General features: G+C 39.2%; 1 protein-coding gene across 1 annotated transcript; it reads left to right on the top strand.

Moving 5' to 3' along the window:
* Positions 1–1,410: 1,410 nt before the first annotated feature.
* On the top strand, positions 1,411–25,060 carry LOC139128432 (sushi, von Willebrand factor type A, EGF and pentraxin domain-containing protein 1-like). The gene is made up of 29 exons (XM_070694201.1): positions 1,411–2,240; positions 2,864–3,072; positions 5,191–5,370; positions 6,968–7,120; positions 7,248–7,430; positions 8,972–9,160; positions 10,098–10,292; positions 10,607–10,861; positions 11,204–11,443; positions 12,197–12,430; positions 13,145–13,449; positions 13,765–14,002; positions 14,383–14,544; positions 14,826–14,987; positions 15,432–15,593; positions 15,966–16,214; positions 16,421–16,575; positions 16,797–17,076; positions 17,435–17,702; positions 18,220–18,430; positions 18,815–18,965; positions 19,324–19,533; positions 19,991–20,122; positions 20,373–20,495; positions 20,815–20,852; positions 21,337–21,435; positions 21,760–21,811; positions 22,458–23,300; positions 23,906–25,060. Exons 1-29 carry the CDS (start codon positions 1,756–1,758, stop codon positions 24,085–24,087), a joined length of 6,345 nt encoding a protein of 2,114 aa, XP_070550302.1. The 5' UTR covers positions 1,411–1,755; the 3' UTR covers positions 24,088–25,060.
* Positions 25,061–25,884: the final 824 nt, after the last annotated feature.

The raw sequence follows: 25,884 nt of genomic DNA, 5'->3' as shown, positions 1-25,884 counted from the left end.
TAACCTGTCTTATTGCGGACATCAATGATTAACAGCAGAGATAATCGAAGACTGAACCCGGACACAAATTTTCCAAATATCGCGTGATAATCTCGTACGCGTGTTCGGTGTAACGTAGACACTCCGTGTACTCGTTCACGCACCATGCATTTCAGTAATTTGAGTTACAACGTTCAAACAGGGACAGTACTATCATCATAAACTGAGGACTTTTTGAATGGGATTTTTCCTCTTCCGCACGACAAAAGTAAATTTGCATTTCCTCGTCTTTAAGGAACACAGTATTAATAGAATACTGTATATATCCCAAGAAATTTGAGTAGAAAACATGTAGGATGGAACACAGTATTAATAGAATACTGTATATATCCAAAGAAATATGAGTAGGAAACATGTAGGATAAGCAATCTCGTAAACGAGCAAGAAAGAGAGCATAGTCTATAAATACAGCTGGGGAAGACCTGTATGTACATCCTTTCTCAGGAATTCAACGTTTTGTCGTCTTAACGTCGTTTAAGGCCGTATAAAAAGTAAATTCCGAATGTATCGACTATCGTAGTATTGCCCATTCATCAGATGAGATTTTAACAAAGAATTAAAAGAGTATGTTTACGACAGCGAAATACTAATACTACACATCTTAGAACGAGGTGTCACATTCAAGGGCAGGATCAGACAGTCCCTCATCAAATTTTGGGAACACGCTCTCTCACAGCTTGCTATGTCCTCGTGTCCGCTGGGTAACAGACTCTCTCCGTGTCCTCGCCACAGAGTACAATATTCAACTTTAAATTTCCCCTACCACACACACAATTTAATGGCTTCCAAAGTATTTTACGAGTGTATAATGACTTGTAAAACGATCTAAGCATGTGCAGCAGTTGTATTTGGATGGGTATGTTAGGATTGAACGGCCGGTTCTATCACTCCCTTCCCGGAAATGCTAGCATCGTTTATTTTATTTCCACCATCCAATCTTTTCCCATATTTGTCCACCCTCCTTTCTCCTGCGTATTCTATGATATATGACGATTGTCTGTCTTTGTTTTCTTTGTTTTGTTTTGTTCTACACCATGAAAACATGCCCAGGCAAAAACATTGCCGGCAATCTAAAATGAATTACAAGTGACGTTAGAGCTAGCAAACTAAGCTTGTGGATTTACTATTGTCAAGATTGAGTACATTTCCATGCATGCGTGCAGATGCGTGCGTGGACACAGATTATTTTGTATATTTCTTTGTCTGTGATGCACAAAACAATGGACACATTTGACAAACACTTATTATTGACACCTCTTCTACGAATAACCCTCGAACTTGACTGTGGTTGCGTGGTCAATTTGTACACCTACTTGAAGCTGTCATGATGGATAAACTCGTGTGACTATTATGGCACCTACGTAAATCACAGATTGTGTGTAACCCTTAATCAGCTTATGTGCCACTTTGCATAAAGGCAGTTAATCATCAACATGTTTCGCGTCTCTACTGTTTCCGTCATAACCATGATAGTAAGCTACATTTATCGTCACTTCCTGTTTTCCGGGAAGAAATCTGTGTCTATTGAGTCGGGGAAACCCCTCGTAAAGTTTTGAGTAAGTTAAAACTCTCCCCGAAACGGACAGCTGGGGAAGTCCTGTGTATACTTATAGGCAGTGCAGTACTAAACAATCTTGAGCACAGCCCGTAGACGACAGCAGACAGTGGAGGCAAATCCAAAGCTATCGATTCAAGGTGTCAGGGCTGATACGGACCATGCGTGCGCTGAAGATGTTTGCCGTTGCAAAGACATTGATGATAGTTGCCGTGATTTTCACGCCAGCGACGGGGCAAGATTCAGAGATGTCTGTTGAAGAGCAGGAGGAGATAAGTCAAGAGAGTCTAGCGATTTTATCTAAATTTGAACCCTACCAGGCCACCATAAGCGATGTCGTATTCCTAGTCGACGACTCCGGTAGCATTGGCGCACCAAACTTTCATTTCGAAATCGATTTCATCCGACATGTCTCCACAATATTTAGTGTATCGGAAGATGAAATCCGTGTTGCTGTGGTAACGTACTCCGATCCTGATAAGATAGTCCGTCGCATTGATTACATAGGGAACCCAGTCGGTAAGAATAAATGTTCCTTGTTGAATGATTTGAGCACGATACCGTACACAGGTGGTTGGACTGATACACGGGGAGCTCTCGTTGAAGCTCGGAATATTTTACAACAGGCTAGACCATCAGCTAAAAGGTAAGGTATAACAACAGTGAATTTAATGTAGTGTGGTGCTTTAAGTAATATAGTATTATCGCTGCTGAGCGTAGAATAGATGCAGCAAAGCTCTATGGAGCCTAGAGATGTGTATGTAGGTCAACAGGTTCAGTAGAAAGTTAGAAAGTTGACTGCTAAAGCATCGATACCACCACGGTCTCTCTCCGAACGGAGGAACCGCAGTGGCATCAAGTTAAGCTCCTTGGTCACGCACTGAATTGTCGTAAGCTGGAGATTTGACATCACTCACTTCACGGACCACAGCAGTTGTAGTAGAGAAATTAATGGTCTTTCTGCGGTACAGGGTGGAGATGTGTAACACATGCACGATAAAATATACTATCAAAATGAATATAAACATTCCCCTATAGGTTGCAATTTCTGACTCGTCAAAATGCCAGAATGTAAACAGACAGTTTTAATAGGGACTGTCTTCTCAATACTCAACCTTGAACAGTCTTAACACTGACAAAGAGATAATATTACCGAGAAAGATCTCGTAAAGTCCATTTCATTAGTTGTATGAAGTTGTACATTTGCTGGAAACTCACGTCAATTGCATCACCCTCACTGTACATCTTTAACATTATTGCCCGATACAGGCTTATCGTACTGTTGACTGATGGACAGTCGAATCGAGGCGATCCCATACCAGACGCAGAAAATATTCGAAGCAGCGGCATCGGCATCGTTGCAATTGGCGTTGGGAACATTAATGAGGATGAACTCAATGGCATAGCCACTGGCGAAAACGTTTTCATTCTGGACAAATTGTCAGACATCGAGAAACTTGCTCAACGTATTAAAAATGGTAAGAAGTGTATATTTACCACAATTAAATATTTAATTTTCCCATATGTATTTTGCAACTGACGATACAGTTGTGATATGGATACATCATTCAAACTTACCATAGATTTGGTACAGGGACATTTAATCTGGTGGAGACGAGGGTTATACAGTAGGGATCGGTGACTCAAAACTTAGCATGTGGCATCGTATTTTGTTTCAAATGTCGCTTCCTATAAGAGAACTTTTCTTTCAGACAACGATGGAGTTTTCACAGTTCTGACATTGCTCAAACATTAGAATTCTGTAACGGAGAAATCCACCATGCCTATAGCAGTCAGATAAACTTGACTCTGGAAAAGGTATGCAGAGACAAACTATAAGCAGTAGGACGACGCCTATATGACTTTTCACAGTCGAGTTCTAACCCGATCTACTTTATTTACATAGCACTGGGAGAATGGTCTCTAAAATGGGCAAATATTATGAGATTTTCCCGTCACTGACTCCTGATGCCAAATACGATGTTCTCATAGCCCCCTATGCAGTGAGTGTTAATCAAAGCTAGATTAATGCCTGACAAATATAAACGTGAAATTTATCCTGGTTTCTTGCTAATACTTTATTGCCATGTACTTTCAAAACTAAAATCAGCATCGGATACGTGCTTCAGCAGACAAGACCGCTTAGGCGAACCTATGCTAGGTGACGGGAAGCATACTATGAATATTGGAGACACAATATTTACGTTACAAGTAAAACCGCACCGAGAATAATCCTCTTCTACGTTAATCCAACCATCTACGTTTGAAATGGGGCGCCCATTTCTAGCTGAAAGTTCGAATGTGACAAAATCTATAAGTTGGATAAAACTGAATCCTAGGACGTGCAAACAATACACCATAAACCCGTTGCGTGTACATGTTATAAGGTTATTAGTTAGGATAGCTGCATAAAGAGTCATTGCATAATTTTGTACAAGATATGATCTTTATGTGTTGAAATACTGCGGTTTATTATTGAAGCATTGCAATCAATAGAATCTGTTACGTTTACATTGATATGCAAATAAACGATCAAAGGCAAATATAAACTGAGATTTATCAATTACGAAACAGCCGTGTTGTATACAGCCTGACAATATGTCTTGTGATAGAAGGCGTTGGTGGACCAATGTTCGATTGGTTACTGAGGGATGTTTCTGTCACGTGGTATGGATCATACACTGAGTCGGTTGGGAAATTAAGTAGCGATAATTGATAATAAAACTTCTTACTCTCTGAAAGAAAAGGCTTAGGCACATTCACATCGTTTTAATTCAGAAAATATTTGCGTGAATTGCTTCGAGTGTTTGGATCGACCGCAATGTAGCGCTAGCTAGCGCTGTTAGTACCGGTTTAGGTAATCATGGTAAAATGAACATAGGAATATACCTTTGCTTGCTTTAGTAAGTCACAAACAGTTGACCCGTCTCCCCTTTATTTCATTACATGTGAAACAGTAATATGTTGATACTATAAAGCTCTGTCATTTTGCTGACTACTTAAGTTCTTGAAAACATTTTGACCAAACTTGTAAAAGAATGTTCAGATGTACAGATTCAGTGGATTTTAGAACTGTATTAGCATTAACAGGGTGCGCTATATTTACGAATACAACTCTCCGTCACTTTCTCCTACCACAGTATTCGATATGGAAAACGAGCAGAAACTCATTGCCGAACATCGCACAATTATGAGAAATAAAACTCTAAATATAGAACTAGTACATTGCTATAATTGATGGTTTTAAGTGCTGTCTGCGGTATTCATCCGCAGAACGTTGTGACAATAGAATTTTATTTGCCTTGTCGCCCTGAAATCGTTAATATTTTAGATGTATATAGAACACAACACGTCATGGTTTCTGGCCGTTTATGCTATGCTGTATCCAAGACGGGTTTCAGAATGACTGCTGATGCAAAACAAAAATATTTTACAGAAAGTAATTGAGATAGTCCGTTCTTTCTTGGCGTGTTTAAAAGTCATGCATCTACCAACTGCTTTCTATGTAAACAAAACCGATGCCTTTTGCCTTGGATCTAAATGATGACGATCAATATGACCTCATAACCCCACAATTTTTTTCTGTTTGACTCTAGATGTAAAGGAGACAACGTGGGATTTGTCCGTCGGTGGAAATTCTTGCAATAGTCTTTGTACAGAGGGTTATGACTGCTGCGATGCCCTCGCGACCTGTTCTTGTGGAACTCGCAGTGGTGTACACCAATGCGCATGTCAGCCAGGTTACTCTGGTAACGGTTTCAAAGATCAATGCACAGGTATTTTGGAGGAAACTTGTTCGGTTTCTTTATCTGAGAAGTTTACCGTTTTCCTTTAGTTGGAGAATCTATCCTTGTGTCATTAAAATGACAAGCAACTACTTGATAGGAAAATATACAAGCTTTGAACCTGTTGTTTCTTGACACCATTTTTAGCTCATATTTGGTTTTATATATAAATACCAAAAAGAGCTTATATGATGAGTCTGAGTGGCGTCTGTGTCTGTATATTTGTGGGTATGTGCGGATGTATGTCCGTCACACACAAAGGCTCCCATACCGCCAAAGCTACCATCTCAGTATTTGGTGTACAGGTAGATGTAGGGGTTGAGATGTGAATTTGTTCAAATTAACACATCAGTGTGAAAAATGTGCAAATGAGGTAAGAAAAAGGGAAATACTGCAAGTGTGCAGGAGTGGTGGCAGTGAACTGAATCAGCCCACACATCTGAATAAGAGGATTTTGACCTTTAACGTATTTGTATGCAGGGTACCTATTATGTTTGGGAGTGATAGCAGTAACTGAAACAGCTAATTTGTCATTTCCTGTCATTGTTTATGAACTGTGACATATTAACAGATCTGCTGAAACCATATGGAAATCTATTTTTGTACATCCATGGTAGAAAGATTCTCCTGCTATGCATGTTGCTAAAGTTGACCTTCAGTACCTAAAGTTTCAGACCTTATTTACTTTTGTCATTCTTAATTTTCTGGTTTAAATATTTCTTGTTGTTATTTTTCTGGTTGTATTTCTTGTTGTTTTTCTGGTTGTACTATGCAGAAATTGTCATAAAATCAATGCATAATTTTCCTGCACTGAACAGATAGAAATAACACTTATTGTTGATCTTTGGTATGTACCAATTCTGATCAAATTTGAGCGACACCGTATAACTGCGGTATTTTTAAATATTGCTCATCAGATTTTAATGGCAGCAAAGTTAAATTCTCGATGAAAACTATGGAAAAAGGACTTTTGGAAATGTAACGAAAAATTTAATTCTCGACTGACTCGATAAATGAGTTATAAACAAGTAAATACGATCGTCTTACGGAATTCCGTGTGATCAAAACTAGAAAAATATCGACGCTATCCATGATTATCGCTTACAAAAACAACTATATGATGACGTAATCCCTAGATACTATTGTTGTCGCGATTTTCCATACTAGATATACTGTCTCACCTGTTCACGTGATGGATCGTACTCTGACAACGATATTTCGATAACGATTGAATATAATCAAGATAACTTTATCAAAATTCATCGACTTTTGGCTAAACATGAAAACTCAAAAACTGGCAGACAAGCCAAGCTTTCAACACGTTTTCTTCCTCCATACGTTGTTCGTTGAACGAAGCTGGCTCGCGGATGACACTCACACAGCGTTTAGCATACTGTGAAATATTTTGCGCTGTGAAGTACCCAGTGGCTCCAGGGTCTATGTCGATACACATGAGAAGACTGGGATTTTAGCAGTTCCTTTCCGCCCATTCTGCTTGTCAAGCAATGAACAAACCAATGGCATATCTTCTTTACAGGTTTATGAACAATTCGTAATACATTGACCGATTTCTGACTCTGTTTAACAGCGTGTCCCCGTGGAACCTACAAAGAGAAGTATGGTTATCTCGACTGTACACCTTGTCCGGCGAACTCAAACACTGATCAGACCGGAAGTACGTCAATCAGTCAGTGCCAGTGTAAAACTGGATACACCGGACAACCAGGTCAAAATTGTACAAGTAAGTCTTCTGTTACAAAGCATGTTTTGGTACGTATTTTTCATACGATATTAGCAATGTATCTTAGAGTGACTGGTCCTCTGTTCTTCAATTATGTTTCATGATTTGCGATATTGTCTTGTTTTAGTTATTCGATGTCCGGCGTTAAGTGCTCCCTCCGGTGGTTACGTCACAAAATGCGACAACTCGTACAACAACAAATGCTATTTCAAGTGTGACAGGAACAGGTATCGTCCAACACCTGGTGGCGCTGCCGAACGCACGTGCCTTGAGAATGGTCAATGGTCTGGAAGCCCGTACACTTGTACCAGTAAGTGTTTACTTCAGCATTTTGGAACACTAATTATTTCGGATAAGTCCGTTTACTATAATGTTTGGGTTTCATTGATCAATACAAATCTTGTCTCTCATAAATTTATCATGTAATTCCTTGTGTACAATTATGCCACCTAATTAAGGCGTGAAAGTGTAATGCGCGCAGTCGATCATATTTTCAATTCAGTGACGGATTTCTATAAGACACATAAGGCTACAGAAGCAAAAGTAAAGGTAAACTTGGTTATACAGGAATTTAATGCCCGAAATGCCTAAAACGATGAAAAGATGAATGAGTTTAGCTAGTTTCACGAACAAAGAGACTTTTGCCATATCATGTAATTCAACGCCCCCAAACACAAGACAAAAGCTATTTCAAATGGATATTACCATACCAAAGAATTACTAGTGCGATAGTTTACTTTCTGACATTCAAACAGTAACAGAGCTATGAGGTATCAGAGAGTTCAACTTTATGACTCGCCATATACAACTGAGCACAGCGAGTTTGTTGGCGATTATGTTAGCAGAATTATTTTAGGAACTTGAACTTGTACCTTTGTTTTTAGCTCATATTTGGTATGTATATAAATACCAAACAAGAGCTTATATGGTGAGTCGGTGGCGTCTGTATGTATGTCTGTCTGTCTGTCTGTCTGTCTGTCTGTCTGTCTGTCTGTCTGTCTGTCTGTCTGTCTGTCTGTCTGTCTGTCTGTCTGTCTGTCTGTCTGTCTGTCTGTATGTATGTATGTATGTATGTATGTATGTATGTATGTATGTATGTATGTATGTATGTATGTATGTATGTATGTATGTATGTATGTATGTATGTATGTATGTGCGGATGTATGTCCGTCACACGCAAAAGCTCCCAAACCGCCGCACCTACCATCACAGTATTTGGTGTACAGGTAGACCCAGGGGTCGGAGATGTGACGTTGTTCAAATGAACATATCAGTGTCAAAAATATGCAAATGAGGTAAGAAAAAGGGGAAATTCTGTAAATGTGCGGGAGTGGTGGCATTAACTGAAACAGCCCACATGTCTGAGTTGGAGATTCTGTAATCTCTAACCTAGTACCTATTTGTATGCAGTGTACCTATTATGCAGTGTAGGAGTGGTGGCAGTGACTGAAACAGGCTACTCCACTTAAACCTTGAGTCATTTCCTGTCATTGTCCATGAACTGATATATATTGGCAGACCTGCTGAAACCATGAAGGACTGTGTTGAAACATTCCTCTGCTAGGCCTGTTCCTAAAGTTGACCTCCAGTACCTAAAGTTTCAAACCTTATTTACTTTTGTCACTTTTGTTTTTCTGGTTTAAATATTTCTTGATGGACCAATTCAAACCAAATATGAGCACACTGTCCGTGACGGTATTTTTCGTGAGTGTAGTCAACGGCATGGATACTGAAGTTGTTCAACAAAAATATTTCAAGTATCGTTTCCTTTAAGACTCTACTACTTTTGTGAAACGTTAAAACAAAATAGCTTTTCCACTAAGGGTTTGTTTTCTTTGTTTTAAATTGCAGAAATCACATGTAACGCGTTATTAACGCCTCTCAACGGCAACAAAGTGTGTGATTCCCAGGATAATGCTATTGGAACACAGTGTAGATTTACCTGCGACAATGGATATGATTTGATCGGTACAACTGATTTGAGATGTCAAATGAATAACGGAGTCGAAGGTTGGAGCGGTAACGAACCTTCATGTCAAGGTATTAATACACTAGTTCTTCAATTGTTTGTTTATGACATAGGAATGTAAACGATGACAAAATTCGCTGTCGGGCATAAAGATAATTGACAAATTCGTATCTAACACTCTCACTTCCACGTTTGAAAATGTAAATTTACTAAAAGTATATCGCCAAGTAATTTAAAAATGTAAAACTATATATATTTGTCCTTAGCTACATCTAGTTTTTGACAACGCCTCTGAATGTAGACGTGTTTTGTAATTAAGCAAATTACAAACTCAGAACTTGAATGTTTACGGTGAAAAATATGTAAAATAGCTATCTCCAAAAGAAATTGGAAGTGAGCAAACGTTGTCATATATTTTCCATTTTTATCCAATCGAATATTGTTTATTTACTTGTCAACTTATAAATAATTTTTCGAGCTAGACCATGATCAGAGGATTTTCTTGCACACTGTTAAGTCATAACTGCATATATTATTGCTTGATATTCGGTGATAACACATATGATCCTACAATAAGTATAACAATGTTTGCTTCAAAGGAACAATATTTATTTGGAAGGGAACGACAGGCATAGAAGAATTTCATTGGAAATGGGGAGATGGAGAAATTTGTAATTATAATACTGTAACAGTACTCGTATCGTATCGGCACGGAAGCCTTACTTAAGGTGAATTGTGAGCTTGGCCTGATTTATGACATACTGTGTTTACTTGGCGGCACTTTAAAATGGATAGTGTATACATACCATTGAATTTCTCCCATCCATTTCTGAAAGGGCAATAAAATGAATTGAAACATGGAAAGTTACTAAAAGATACCCCGATCATTCTTCTGCACCGTTCTAAATGGGCATTTTCACAGACATTTTCGTATTTTCTTCAAACTAAAACTATCAAGTTTTCGATCAACGACCTTGCTTCTAAACATAATATTCACTTTTTCCACAGTTAAAACATGCCCACCTCTCGACGGAAACAAACTCATTAAAATCAGACCAGCGTCGTGTCAAACTACCCCAATGCGATACCAATCAGTGTGTCTTTATGAGTGTAAAAATGGTTACAAGTTCCATGGCAACGACACCACGGAATGCCTAGCAACGGGGGTGTGGTCAGGGGCAAAATCTCCAAGATGGTGTAAAGGTATGTTTTGGTAATACACGGACTGATTGCCTGAATTTGATACTTGGTGAAACATTTCTAATGTCAGAATAGCCAATTTTGTTAATATTAACAATAAAATATAATATCATAGTACTTTTTATGGAATATTACTTTGTGATCTGGATTACTATGTATATTAGTTGCGGAAAATTATAGTTGAAATGTCGAAATAATCGTGTAGAGAATTAGTTATTGTCTTTCTTAATTGAAACAGTTTATTGGTTCGATATATATATATATATATTTCATTCCATTTATGATCCATTAACAGTTAAAAACACGATATTTCTCAGATACTGAACCACCACAGCTTCACAAATGCCCTGTAGATGTGACCGTCACTGCTGACTTTCACAAAGCTACTGCCAGTGTATCTTGGGAACTACCAACAACCACTGACAACACTGGCGTCGAACCAACCTTAACCGTTCATCCGCCGAACACTAAACCACCAAGCTGGTTCAAGATTGGCAAAACTGAAGTGACGTATACGGCAAGAGATGACGCAAATTTGACAAGCACGTGCAAATTTGTGGTTACCGTAACAGGTATGTGGTTTATGAAACATTCCATGTTTACGTCTTTGTTCTGTGCAGTTATTTTTGTCGACTTTATAATGCAGTGAAAAGCTGCGCTGTGGTGATAATAGTTATCACCGTAGTCGACAATAGCCCTGTGACTTTTTCAGATTATAAATAGGTCACAATTATTACTGTCGCTAATAGAATTGAAAAGTGGGCACAGTGCAGGTAACCATTCACTCTACCGTCAGCCTTGTCAAGTATCTAGATTTACCACCTACATTTTATATTCTGAATCTTCAATGCGATGATTGCGATGATTGCATCGAGCCCACTTCATCGGTGCCATACTTTCCACTTCCTATTTAGACAATGAAGCACCGCAAGTGATCTCCTGTCCATCGAACATCGAGATTCAAAGCTCGTCTTTAAAGACCAACGTTACCTGGGAACTCCCTGTCTTCGAAGACAATTCTGGACACGTGACTGTGCACGGGGATCGCCAGTCTGGATCAGAATTCTACTGGGGACCACCTGCGCATGTCTCCTACAGAGCCTGGGATCAGGCAGACAACGTTGCTTTCTGTAATTTCACTGTCACTGTGAAACGTAAGTGTACCACCATCTCAGTGAAAACATCATTCCAGTCCTACCAAATAAGTTCCATTGTTAAGGTACAGGATTTCTCATGGGAAGTGGTGCAGTGTCTGTGGATTCCATTGACTTGCATGCTGGAAAATGTCATTCTTATATTTCAATTCGTTTTACTTTCAAAAAAAGTCGGTTTTGGAAAATTGCGTTCATAAAGAGGGGTGATGAGCTAGATTCTAAAATAAAACGGCAAGAGTGTTTCTTTTTTCTCGAAAGAACCTGTCAAAATTAATGACTCGGCAGTTTTCTCAGTGCCTTATATCACAGTGCATCTTCATTTCTTAGCAACCAACTTGTTTCTTGAAAAAGCTGACATTAGTATGTAAATGAATGTTATAGAAATTGGTACAGAAAGGAGATGACAATACAGTCTTTATCAAGCCCCTAAATCTTTGAAAACTGACTTAAAAGTAAAAAGAGCGGCAAAGAATCCAATAGTATGATGTCATTTTACGCGATATGTAACCAAAGAACACCGAACATGGCGACATCAATACTGTTCTTCTCGTCATACTTCTTGTATTCTTGTCTCGGCTGCCCAGGGTCCATGCAATTATATCGAGAAATGACAATACTTGTTGTTTTGCACAGTCAGTCTGATTACAAAGTTGACACTTGGCAGAGTTTTTACATTACAACTCTCAGTTCAGCGACTTTAAAATTATCTATAAAAAGTTTTGAGGTTGGAACTTTTATTTCTTTCTTGAACAGAACACTCGTGTCCTTACGAGTCACCGCCGAAAAATGGCGCTCTATCTTGTGAAACGTGGCTCGGCGGTCAGTTTTGTACAGTGTCCTGTCAGAGTAAATGCGACTTCGTCTTTGAACCCGAGGCAATCTATTACTGCAAGCAAGATCGAGCACGCCAGGCTGGTGTGTGGAGACCAGCACCCATAGTACCGAGAGGTGGCAGAGATTTCATGTTTCCTTGGCCTGATTGTGCGAGTAAGTGGTGTTATTGATATCTTTGTTAGAAAAGACACGAAGCACTTATCAAAGTTACAGTGATATCTGCTGGCCTGTGTATATCATTCCAAGGTGACGTGTATTATTAAGACCTCAAACATGTCCTGGCCTCAAACGTGTCTCGGTTTCTTTAGTTGAATTTGATTTCCATGCAGTCTAATGAAATTTCTGTTCATATCTACGTGGTACTTGTATAGTGTTTAACGACTGTAATCTATTCCTATTATTTCGCCCAAGGAGCCACGTCACCAGAAACCATATCGAACTACAATACGCAACGTTATTCCTTGCAGTTGATGTTTATCGATATTTCCCGATTGGCTTTTCTAGAGCGATCGTGCGTATCTTTGTTCTCTGTACTAATTGAAGGCTTCATCTAATTTTGAAGCACGGGGTCGCGATTGGCACTATTAGTGCCCTTTACGATGTTTTATTCATTAATCAAGAAAGGAAGGAAACGTCCACATATGATCTCACAAGTAAAAATAATTCCCATGAAGTATATCTGATCAAGAATTAATAGCAGGAGGAAGAACAGAAACCAACCTGCATCGTCCAAAATATACTTAAACATTCGAGCTCAGAGTGTTGTTCGCCCTCTGACCAAGTTTAAGATAGCTTTCGTATCAGAGTTACTATTTCCATGTGAGCAATTATGGTTTCGATATTAAGTTATGTACTTAAATCTTTCAGAACTTACGAAACCAAAGCAGGTGAAAGTGGGACTTGCAGTTCAATATTACGTCGATTCTTGTTTCGAGGAGAGTGCAACAGAAGAAATCAGACAGAAGTTCATTCTACAGTTCAAACAAATCGATAACTTAGTCGCAGGATTTTGCGGTCAAGGCTGCGAAGTAGGCAACGTCAAGGTGCATTGTGGGAGTGCACCGCTTCCGGGAGTAGGTAACATTGTCCATAAGCGAGATGTGACGTCAGTCAGGCAAATCATAAGGGTGTCAGTAACGGCAACAGTGGAAATACGACCCGATGAACAAAATGTAGGTATAATTTTTTTTAACATGATTATTTTTTCCTTCAAAGTGACACCTTCTCAGATGGCAATGTCTTGTAAAATGACGCAATGGTCTTGTAGTGTATTGTCTATGTTCGGTATCACAATAGAAGCTGATAAGCTTCGACATTGAACTTTTCCAAATTTGATTTCACGAATATGTTCAGATCATGAGCCCCATCACTTGCGATAGAGCCTTTGATTTAAAAAAAAGAAAGAAGAGTAGAGGTAATTCACTCATTCCATACGCACTGTATCAATGATTTTACGAGTTTAACGATTTTCTAAACTTTAAATAAAGGAGGAAGATGCAAGTGAAAGCTCAGCAGACGACCTGAGCCGCACCCTACAACCACAAGAGAAGATAAACATGATAGTATCAGAAATACAGATGAGTGTAGCGCGGGGATTGTATCGGGACATCATCACCAACAACACTGGAATTAATACACTGCCATCGGATAAACCTGAGTTCCTACAAGAGACAGATATTCAACCTGAATGTCAAATCGGACAGATTCCAAGAAACGATTCGTGTCGTATGTACAATCATTACTAGATTCGATATCTATCAGAAACAGTTATTTGGCAATTTGAAACTAAATCCTTCTGAAACTGCCACAACTCTCAAAATCATACCTCATTTTCTATCAATACGTGGATATTGCAGTCAAAAGATACATTTCTTCTGGCACCTTAACAGGCAATGTCTAGTAAACGCTGGTTATAAGTTTGGATTGCATGTCGCTTGTACCTATATATTCGGAAATCATGGATATTGGATTATTTCTGACTTCTCACACACCGGGATGACTATCTTTGTCTGACACTGTGTGCACGTTAGTTCCACCGTTTGTGTTTGACACTGTAAAGTGAATAAAATGTCCTTTATGAACCAGATTTCATCATTTCTTCGCAGTCACCTGCCCACCGGGAACTTACCAAAACGCAGATACAGACAACTGCGAGGCATGCGCTGTAGGATGGTATCAAGACAGGGAGGCTGCCACGGCGTGTGAGCGATGCCCCGTTGGAACTTCCACCGACCATGAAAAGTCAACGTCACTGAGGGACTGCAAACGTAAGTGATTTCATTCTTCCAGACTGTTTGGCATAAAACGCTGACGTATAATTGCAACCATAGCAGACGATATAATTACAAAGGGCGTTACCTGACAGCTGTAAAATCACGTGACATGAAATCAGGTCTATTTCAGGCGATCTGGATCAGTTTTTTCGCACTTTTTATCCTACCACATCAGGGTAACTCAATAAATTTTCGTTACTTACGAAGGAACGTTCTCAAAACTCGAATAACATGACATATTATGTTGTTTTGTTTTTTCCTTTGCTTCCATACAGATTTCTGCCAACCGGGTACATACTCAACCACCGGTATCGAAACATGTATTTCATGCCCTCGAGGTACATACCAGGGCAATAATGGCAGTACATCCTGTGTAGCATGCGATGGTGGCCTACCAACATGGACAGAGGGCGCTGTGTCCATGGATTTCTGCAAAGGTATTTCTTTGTGTTTGCATATACAAATGTACAATATTCATTATCTCGCGTATCTGCGATTAACGAAATCGAGACGGTTAGTAGTCATCGAGCCAGAATTGACCATATAAGATGTGTCCATGCCATCTTTTAAAAAGAATTATTGACAAAACGCACGGAAGCAGTCTAATAACAACATTGTCTCTGGTTTGTTTTTATTTTAAGTATTGACATTATTCTTGATCACATAATATTACCCTTCCCATTGAGTATTTTAATGTGGTGGGAATTCAAGCGTATTAACTTCTTCAACTGCTTTCCATCGGATGTTTATCCATTCGAGAACTTGATCTTGTCATCTTTATGTCATCGAGTGAGGAAACTGAAAGCGAGTTTTGACGTCAAACCACTGAACGCGAAAGTATAAAACTTGAACTTCATGATGTCTAATGTCAACTATTTCAGCTGTCTGTGAAATGGGCAGCTACTCAGATACTGGTTATGCACCATGTATTCCGTGTCCACGTGGTACGTATCAGCCAATGGCAATGAGTAAAGACTGTATACCGTGTGATGAAGGATTAACCACACACTCCGATGGAGCTCACGCTGTCCAATACTGCCAAGGTTTGTATGATCAAAGGTTACAAACCAGTCTTATTCGCACGTTTGTTTTGTAAAATTTGCCACAATCCGTCTCAGGCTCTAGCCTTTTCGGCGTAAAGAATGACCTTCCATGATGAGTCGTTGCAATGTGACGTGTGTGTTCTTGCTGTCGTCATTGCTGTTATTTTGCTAGTTTTCGTCAATCTTGTCTTTGTTGATAATATTGTTGTTCATGCTCTCAGGTAGTTTCATTGGGATTCGGAGAAAACGCTTTAAACTTAATCGTGTAGAATTACTTTATGCATCTATTCACGAGTAGTGCTTCTTCCGATAAACGCGTATTCAACTGTCCGTCTCAGGCTAAAAGATTGCTTTTACATTGATTTTTTTCAGCCGTAGATACATGTGACCTATTCCCATGCCTAAACAACGCAACGTGCATCGGCTCAGCCCAAGAGCGTACATGTCACTGCCTACCAGGTTATGGAGATAAGGACTGTGGTACAAACATTGATGACTGTGCGGAAGGACTTTGTCAGAACAATGGTACCTGTATTGATGATATCAACGACTTTCATTGTCTCTGTCCACAGGGCTTTGCTGGTACAAACTGTCACATTAACATCGATGAGTGTCAATCACGTGAGTACAGGGTCAAAACGTGACCTGCATCTTCCTAGAATAACCTACTTTGTTCAGAGTTAGCTCTAATGCCAAAGGACACGAGTCAAGAAAACCTTTGAACAGCGTAAGACCTAAAGTTGGTTCAGGAGTTACATGCGGCTTATCGCATTATTATGCGCTCTGAAGTATAGCAGGAACATAATATTTTGTTCTTTTATATTTAGATCCCTGTTTGAATGGTGGTAGCTGTTTCGACCGAATAAACAGCTATATATGCAAATGCAGACCTGGTTATACTGGACAGAATTGTGAGATAAACTACTTCGACTGTGCCTCAAGCCCATGTCAAAATGGAGGAACTTGTTTTGACTTGGCTCAGGTAACATACTTGCATTCGTAAACACAAGTTGATACATGCATAGATGCATACATACACTGGTCAGTTTTAAAAGCTTCGTGGTCGCTTCATCGATATAACAGGGAAATTCGCCTTAGGAATTATCAAGATTAAATTTATTGGTCCTGGAAATAATTTCAGTGTTCGATGAGTATCTTTTGCTTATATCTCCATAGATTTCCACATTTTCCTGTCTCTTTCAGAATTTCACGTGCTGTTGCCCGCCGGGATACGACGGCTATCTGTGCGAGAAAGAAATCGACCATTGCCTGTCCTCTCCTTGTCAAAATGGCGGGCTTTGTAGGAGTGGCTTTAATAACTACTGCTGTGAGTGCATGCCGGGATTCGCTGGAGCGAAATGTGAAGTGAACAAAAATGACTGTGAAGTTAATAATTGCACAAATGGCGCCACTTGCCTCGATTTGATTAACTCCTATTTGTGTACATGCGGCATCGGATACACAGGAGTTTATTGCGAAGTCGGTACGTTCTCAGTCTTAACTGTTTTGAAAGAGAAAGAATTGAAGACAATTTTATCACAGTAAATCTGAATATTCAACCAAAGTTTACCATACCCCTGACAATACCTTGGTATCATTATTATAGAATGCAAACTCAACGTTTTACGACCATCCGAAAGAAAGTTATGCACCTGTGTTAGTATTTCAGCACTGTAGTCCGAGTCACTGTAAATTCTTCGTGTCTGTGTGTCCATGGATATCTCTCTGGTCTGCCAAACCATAGACCCTTCGAGAAAAACTTAGCTTCACCGTAACATAGCAGCAGTCTGTAGCCAGCTTTGTTGAAAGACACATATTTTTATCATATCATTTTCTTTCAGAGATCGCAATCGATTTCAGCTTCAATTTCCAAAGTGCTCAAAGTACGGATTATGCAATGATAGATGACATACCCGATCTCTATGACGTCACGATGTCATTTTGGATGAGAACAGATGACAAGTCATCGTATGGTACACCTTTCTCATACGCCCACGCTGAGGGAGCCGCTGGTTCAGTGGTGGACAATGCTCTAACCTTACAAGATTACAACAGTTTTGTATTATTCATTAACGGGGAACCAATTTATACAGATTTCAGGGCCAACGGGTAATTTTCTAATATTCTTTTCTACAAAGGTATAAAGACAGAAAAGCTCTAGTGGACCAATTGGAGTAAGGCTTTCACTAGACTCAAAGTGAAATACCACATGATTACAGTACCTTACGCTGGCATTTGGGTTTTTATATGCACAGTAGTACATCAAACTGTCAAGGCCCGTCGCAACTCTTTCTTTGCAAACTCAAGTCTGGTGAACCTTTTTTTATAAATGTTTTGGCAATTATGGCAAAGAAATCTGTATATTTGTACAAAAGTCGCACAATTCGTTTTCAGTTTTCTTCTTATACGAGGAGACTCATTAGAAACTTTCAAATGCCCCTGATTTTGACACAATGTCAAGTTAATACTCAGTCACATTCCCACAGCGACTGGAAAACCATGAATTTTTACAACGATGATAGCAATGTCTTCTATGGTTTCACCGTGTACGTCATTAGAGGTCGATGTTATTTTATTACCTGGAAATAGTCCTATGTCATCTGACATGTGAAAAACTTCTTTTCAGAAACAACCTCTGGCACCACGTGACAGTCACATGGGAAAGTTCATCAGGGTCATGGAAGTTTCTCTTTGATAGCCAAGTCATTCGCAGTGGTACAGGACTCCAACAAGGACAGCTGATTAGCGGTGGTGGTGTCTTGGTCATAGGACAGGAACAAGATGGCGTCGGTAGCCTCTTCAATGCAGCTGAGTCCTATGTTGGGGAATTAACACAGGTACATACTTCGATTGTCATTATATGTACAGTAGGTTGAATTACTAATCACCGCCTCATTAACCTCATTAATACTGAAATGCTTGATTACTTGATGAGAAATTGATGCAATTGTTGGAAATTTCTTCCAAATAAAGACTGATATTTTACAAGAGCTCACCAACTTTTTGTTGCTCAGAGACGCTCAGTGTACCTATAGAGAGAAATGTACGGCACAAAGTCTGATTGTCTAAAAAGACCTTCCTAGTATACTTTCCAAATCATTTGTAGCATGACACCCCATTTGGTATGTTTGCGCATGCCCGGTCTCATATGGAATGAAATCTATTACAAATGAGTGGATATTCAACTGGCTTAACCGCTTATAACTATTTTTGAATTTCAGGTTAATTTATGGGACTATGCTATGACATTGGAAGAAGTAAATACTCTATACGCAGGTTGCAACGAGATGGGCAACGTTCTCGCTTGGATACAGCTTAAGCACAATATCCATGGTAACGTACTTGTTGAAGAACCGTCTTCCCTTTGTGGGAGTAAGTATACTGTAGCTTAAATTCAACATATTTCTTTTGAGTTACGCAAGTGAATTTAATCACCGTACAATCATCACAAAAAGTACACGTCGCATAATACAATGAGTTTTTCGATGGTCCATCACAGAAAGCGCACTCGTGGAAATTTCCTTGCAGATTCAAGAACCGTCTGTTTAATTACGTATTCACGCTTTAGGGTACTTGTCGAAAAGAAGTTCGAATTTGCATTACATTTTATAAGGAAATTTGGATGGCGTATTTTCATCGTTGTCCACTTTTTCATCTATGATAAGTTCGATTAATTTTACACATTTCGCTCCAATAATTTATTTCTGCTACTTTTGCAATATCTTCACAGACCGAGATAATTGCGCCAATGATCCATGCAGAAATGGTGGCATATGCAAAGATCTAACAGACGACCATCAGTGTATATGTCCTGATGGATATGGAGGAAAGAATTGTCAAACCATCGAGGACATATGTCTGTCTGCTGTTTGCCAAAATGGCGGATCTTGTCGTCGTCAAGGTGAAGCGTCATCCTGTGTATGCCTCCCAGGGTTCTCTGGTATGTAGCTTTGCATTTATTCGATAACTCGATTTTCAATGAAACGAATTATTAATTGAACTGTTTCACACAAAAAACAAGGAACTGTTATTTAATCGTTGAGGGTAATTCGTTCTTTAGATATAATAGGATACGAAGATATTCTTTGCGGTACAAGCAATTTCTCTTCAATAGAAACAACTTGAATACTCCAAAGACAAAAGCAAGGCTTGGTGAACATGCATGTACATATTGTTAGTGAGACTGAGGCAGTAAATGGCGTGACTTTTCCATTTTGGAAACCAATACTACCTGTTTAAGAATTACATGGTAAAGTTTCGATACAACCGACTTTATACATTGTCATAAGCAGTACTTCTCGCCAATAAACACGTACGTGTAGCATGGAGTACATAGTTTTTCTTTCTATTTTTAGCCATGACGCGACTTTGATATTCTCTTTATACATTCTTTTCAGGTCAACACTGTGAGATGGTGATCTCAATGTGTTTAAATAATCCTTGTCAGAATGGCGGAGTATGTGAACTTAAACATGGTACACCAGTTTGCAGCTGTGAACGCGGCTTTGTCGGGAGATTTTGCCAGTATGGTAAGTATTATCACAGTCCTTTTGTGGAGGGACCGTGGTATTATGATACTGTGGCAGTTTTTCGTGTAATCAACATGCTACATCAGAAATCACAAACTTAGTTTTAATTTTGCAGATACAATTTGATATTTATTTTCGAACATTGTGACTGTTGTCATTCACACCAACTTTATTTCCTTGATTCTGTAAAAACGAATTCACAACATTAATAGTGTGCTTGAACTCATACATTCATTGTTTTACTTCAAAGATATTGATGAGTGTCGTCATCAGAACGGTGGATGCAGTCATCTCTGCTTTAATACCCCGGGTTCCTTTTACTGCGCATGTCCGAACGACTTTGCCCTTCTGGCTGATAACAAAACATGTCACGGTAAGTGTAATTTCCCACGTCATCCTACACCACGCTATGACAACTTCAATATTTATGAGATGATTTCTATTTGATGAAGAATCCTTTGGCGCGTGTTGCTCATTTTTTGTCAGGAAATGAATGTTTGGTCCAATATTCGTTTCCGTATAATTATACAACACAACACCGAAAAGGAAAAGAAATACACAAATGTTATTTCTTGTCTGCTATGCCACGTATCGACGAGACACTATCGCGAAACACCTATGAGTTTTGTCCTCTGTCGTGTACACTTTGTATAATGTGTAAAGTATTTTATTTTTGGTGTGTAATCTTTCAGAGTTGTCATTCTGTTCGTATAAAGGCGTACTTTACTCCGTAAGTATACTCATTTCATTCATGGCAGCCCTCTGTGATATCAAAAGTTTCGGTGTTACAGTGACATAAGTCAATACGCTCCAAGTCACGTAAATGTGTGTAGATGATCCACGCAATAACGTATACAAACCAGAGTTGTACAAATCTACGGAGTTTTTAATATTTCGGGGACCAGCTCGCAAGTCCTCCTGTCTTATTTTGGAGTTCAGTTCTATCGTATATACCATTAGCATTACCACGTGCACCCAACTGGATCATCAGGACGGCAATATCATGTCAAAGTAAACAAATAGTCATTTTGAACGCCACTCTATTTACTCACCTGAAATCGTTCTCTTCCTAAATCTTACTACATGTTGGGAGAATATGAACAAAAGTTGACAGTGTTTGAACGTGGGCAATCGTATTTACTTTTCATTAAACATTGCAAGTTTGCAGTTCAAAAAAATGAAATCACTCAATGGAATTATCTCGTACATTTTAGGTTGAAGAAGTATGGTATGATGGATGCTCCGAATGCAGATGTCAAAATGGGACTGCCAAGTGTTCTGATAAACAGTGTCCAGCCATCACATGTCCGCAGGTATTCAAAATATACACCGTGATTCTTTCATATTACCTACAGACGATCAATACTGGACAATTAGGCATTTTTGCAGAATGATTCAGCGACTTGTACTGTATTCTGTTTCATATATCCCTGGATTGCAAAACCAAATAAAGATACAAGGATAGCTTTTGATAGAATACATCAGAAAGGTAAAATAAAGCGAGTTAGATCGCTTCTAAAATGTTTAGCATAATCAAGTTTCATCTCTCAGTCGATCGCTTCTGTACAGCCTGATGATAACAGCTGCACATCCATGTCGGTCTGACAGGACAATACTTGTTTCTTGTTGACTTCCAGGGACAGCATCCATACCACGCACCGGGAAAATGTTGCAGTTTCTGTATTCAAGGTAAGCCGGCCAATTAAACAGTGAGGTTGAGAACTGTCTTCAAGAATACTACGCCGTTTGCGTGACCCCTTGCTGACTTAGATCCCTGACATCTGCCAATCAACTTTCAAGTTGCCATACTTTGGCAGCAGAAGAACTAAGATTGACTTGATGTCCTTGAAAAGGATGCAAGGTCGCACAGGGTCATACATACAACTTTAACTTCGAGAAATAAATCTGCCTAGAGCCTTAAAGAAATAAATCAGCCTGTGGCTAATTTCTTCGATGCTAACGTACCCATTTCAGGGATTTCGTCATTCTGATACCTAAGACAAGAGTCGTTTTTTATATATTTTCGAATGGAGACGCCTTATTAAATTATGTCAACAACTAAAATACTATTCTTGTTCGTGACATACAACGTGGATGTTCTGATTGAGATCAATTGTCACAGTCAGCAATGCAATGTAAGAATTTGCCTCAAGGAATCATCTTACACAAAAATCCGAAATCGAAGGCCCTAGACGGCTTTCATTCTAACCTCAAAACTGAAGAAAAATTATTATATTTAAATTTGTGATCATCAGCAGTTTACCGATTGTAAGTTAAGTCCAGAGAGATTCTGGTCTTAACTGATGGCATGATGTATGTCTTCTGTTTTTTTTAGATTCGGAAACGTGCACCGTGAGCTTGGACGGTATGCACCACACCTTCGATCAATATGCATTTCAGTTCAAAGGTCGGTGTCGCTACGTTCTCGCCCAAGATTGCGCTGACGGTGATTTCAGCGTTTACATCCAACGTGAAAGGAAGAGGATCGGCCAGAGTCCGACAGAATTCCGCAAGGCGCTCTTCATACACCTGAACTGCATGACGGTAGAAATCCAATACAATGGCGTGGTCAAAGTTGCTGATACACAGGTGGAGTTGCCGTACAGTCACTCTAGTCCCAATGTCGTTGAAGTGACCAAACGGGGTGAGTACACCATCTACGTCAGAACTGCTCCAGGTGTAACCATAGAGTGGAATATGTTTGGTGATATTGTCGTCGAAGTACCTGGCAACTACAGAGACAAAGTGTGCGGCCTCTGCGGCAACATGAACTCGAATTTCAAAGACGATCTGACCACAAGACAGTTTCTGCCAGCCAGAACCACAAATGAATTCATACATAGCTGGAAAGTAGATGGCTACAAATATTGCAAAGCAGAACGAGCTGTACCTTCATCAGCTCTAAGAGCCATTAAGATAACACATGTGGATCTGTGTCGAGGTAAAGACTATCGCGAACAACGAGAAGCAAGGTCACGCTGCAGTGTGATGAGAAAGCGAGAGTTCCGACCTTGTTATCCCGTGGTCGATCCAAACTCTTACTACGAAATGTGTTTGCAGGATGTTTGCACCTGCTCCAAAAATGAACTCTGTTATTGTGAGGCCATCACTGCCTATATTCACGAGTGTAGAAGAAACGGAATTGTAATTCGCAAGTGGAGAGATCAAAACCTCTGTGGTAAGAAAAAATAAAAAAATCGTTTTCTTTTCAATATATTTCCCTAAACGCTTGACTTTCTTTCCATGAAATACAACGTGTATTACAGACTCCTTTCGCATGGAAATACAACGTGTATTACAGACCCACCTCTGTGTATGATGAACACACCTGCTCCTCTTTTCGAATTGAACTGGTCACAAGTTCACGAACTTTAAGTTGGTCATGACTAATCTTATCTTATTGCACGTTCAAGTTATCTAATAAGAGTATCTTCTTCAGACATGCATATTTTCTAAATAAATCCAACCTTTTACATGCCCTATGTACCTGAGCTTTTATTAATATTTATAGGTATAAGTTAGTAATGAAAAGTTCAAAAAGGGAAAGCAATAAGCATTTTTTATCTTGATTTCTGTCTGTCTGTCTGTCTGTCTGTCGTCTGTCAGAATCAGTAAATTCATCGCTTAAAATGAACAGTCAAGGTTTGCCTACCTAAGGCGTATTTGTTAACCCTCTTTTGATGTGGCCATTCAAAGGCAAACTATTTACATGGAGAGGCCTTAATTATTGTATACTTCACCTGACCGGCATGTGTCACATTGTAGGTTTTTTTAATTTCTCAGCAACAGCTTGCCCTGAGGGTATGATATACGATGATTGTGGGCCGCCATGTCCCGAGACGTGCGATGGTTCTGAACAAAATAATCCGGTATGTCAGGATCAGCCGTGTGTACCTGGATGTCAGTGTCCTGCAGGGAAGATGCTCCACCAAGGAACTTGTATCAGTCCGTCAATGTGTCCGTGATGTCATGCTATCATCAACCTGAACCGTGAAACTTACATGGCAGCTCTATGTACATTTCCACTTTCGGAAAACTTGCACTGCCGAACACGTATACATTGTTCCTTCACTCTATCGCCACGGTCAAAGTATTTCTCGGCGGACGATCTTTTGAGTTCATTTTCTGAAACTGAATTAGAGGGAAAATTAAAATGTAAATGTCGACCGTTCGAATCGTAATATGATTTTTTACGGAGTGAAATTGCAAACCGCTATATCAACAGCTTTGATTTGACATGGAGATGTCACAAATTGTGTGGATATATGGAAAATAATAATAATTTATTTAGGTTTTTTTCTACATCTTCTATGCCATCTAAGTGATCCCATCGAATATTCAACGCCGCAGTTACAATTTTATATTTATTTATTTCTGAAAATGTTTTTGGATTTATTTTCACCTCTACACTGTGTTATAGTGTACCAATGTCACTGCAATTGGTGTTTTAAAAGTTATGTTAACGTCATGAATTACAACTATCAGATATCCTGATTTATTTCATCGGTCTGTAAGAAGCCCTGGATAAGTTGTAACAGCTACCAGAAACACAATTGTGTGATTTAGATTGTGTACATTGTCCGTACAGGTTCAATGCAGTACTACATGCACAGAGAGATTTGGGATCTTTGATTTCTGAGATTTCCCAGCATGCAGTTTGAAATGAATACGTAAACCCAACCTTGCTTCTATGCGAGACGACAATATACCGAGGCATATAATAAAGTATTACCAGACACAATTTGTTCTTTAACTCAAGCTTAAGAGACAGTCGCTTTCGAGTAAACTGAAAGGATGGTACGATACTAATATCTACCGTTGTGACACAGGTATTACTTCATGTACAGATAATAGACATACTTCTCATCAACCTCATTTGTTTCCGGTCAGCGTATGGAATCTAATGTTGAATAAATATATACTTTTCATTAAATTCTTGAGTTTGAGTGACGTCGTCGACTTAAGGATGATGGCGGAATTCTTCTGAAACGTCAAAGATTATTCATTGAATTTAGTCATTACATCATTACATGCAATGATATCGACACAGCTTTTTGAAATAGTTCTCTTAGTTTTTGAGATTCAAGCTCAATAGTTTCTTCCTTCCCTGCTAATTCTCGGGGAATTTAATGCATGATAAAGGCTAATATTAAGTTAAGGCCTATGGAAACAGTCTCAAACATCGATTGCTAAAAGCGTAAATGAATTTACATCCAATGACAGTTTTACGCTGACTTTCTGGACGAATGCCAAAGTTGGCGATCGCCCTCTTACTACTAGAAAGCTCACATCTGTTGAACTCTGGTCCAAAGGATTTCATCCCATAACAAGTACAGTGATATATCAACACAGTCTCGTACCTCATTTTTACGTCGCCTATCGACAAGTTCCATAACTGGATATTAGGTACGGGAATTAAAACGTTCAAGCTAGTCGGACTTACCTCCTATATTACAGTTGCCGAATGTATGCTGAAATAGGTCAGTTTCCACAAGATCTACATATGATTCAATGTCATTAGAGTAAACTGAAATTTTATTTCAGCAACCTAGCCTGTCCTACATTATGCTCCTGAGACAGAAATATTGTTTGCATTTCCAAAAATAGTACATGGATTTTGACCTTACCGATACTGGATGATCATTGCCTCAATAGTTGACTGGCTCCAGTCGCTTGGCTTTCCTCGGCAGCGGTTACTTACTGGCCAAAGATATCTGATCCGCTTACATCTGTTTCTAGAATGACGTCACCAATTTATCTGG

Source organism: Ptychodera flava, unplaced genomic scaffold, assembly GCF_041260155.1.
Source record: "Ptychodera flava strain L36383 unplaced genomic scaffold, AS_Pfla_20210202 Scaffold_53__1_contigs__length_892398_pilon, whole genome shotgun sequence".
Taxonomy (NCBI): domain Eukaryota; kingdom Metazoa; phylum Hemichordata; class Enteropneusta; family Ptychoderidae; genus Ptychodera; species Ptychodera flava.
This window is presented reverse-complemented; position numbering and strand designations above follow the sequence as displayed.

What these genes read in the sequence shown, in the direction of transcription:
- LOC139128432 (XM_070694201.1), top strand. Translation starts at nt 1,756, where the DNA reads ATGCGTGCGCTGAAGATGTTTGCCGTTGCAAAGACATTGATGATAGTT. An exon ending in GCTAGACCATCAGCTAAAAG is followed by an intron (nt 2,241 to 2,863) that starts GTAAGGTATAAC and finishes TGCCCGATACAG; the next exon opens with GCTTATCGTACTGTTGACTG. An exon ending in GTCACTGAGGGACTGCAAAC is followed by an intron (nt 14,545 to 14,825) that starts GTAAGTGATTTC and finishes GCTTCCATACAG; the next exon opens with ATTTCTGCCAACCGGGTACA.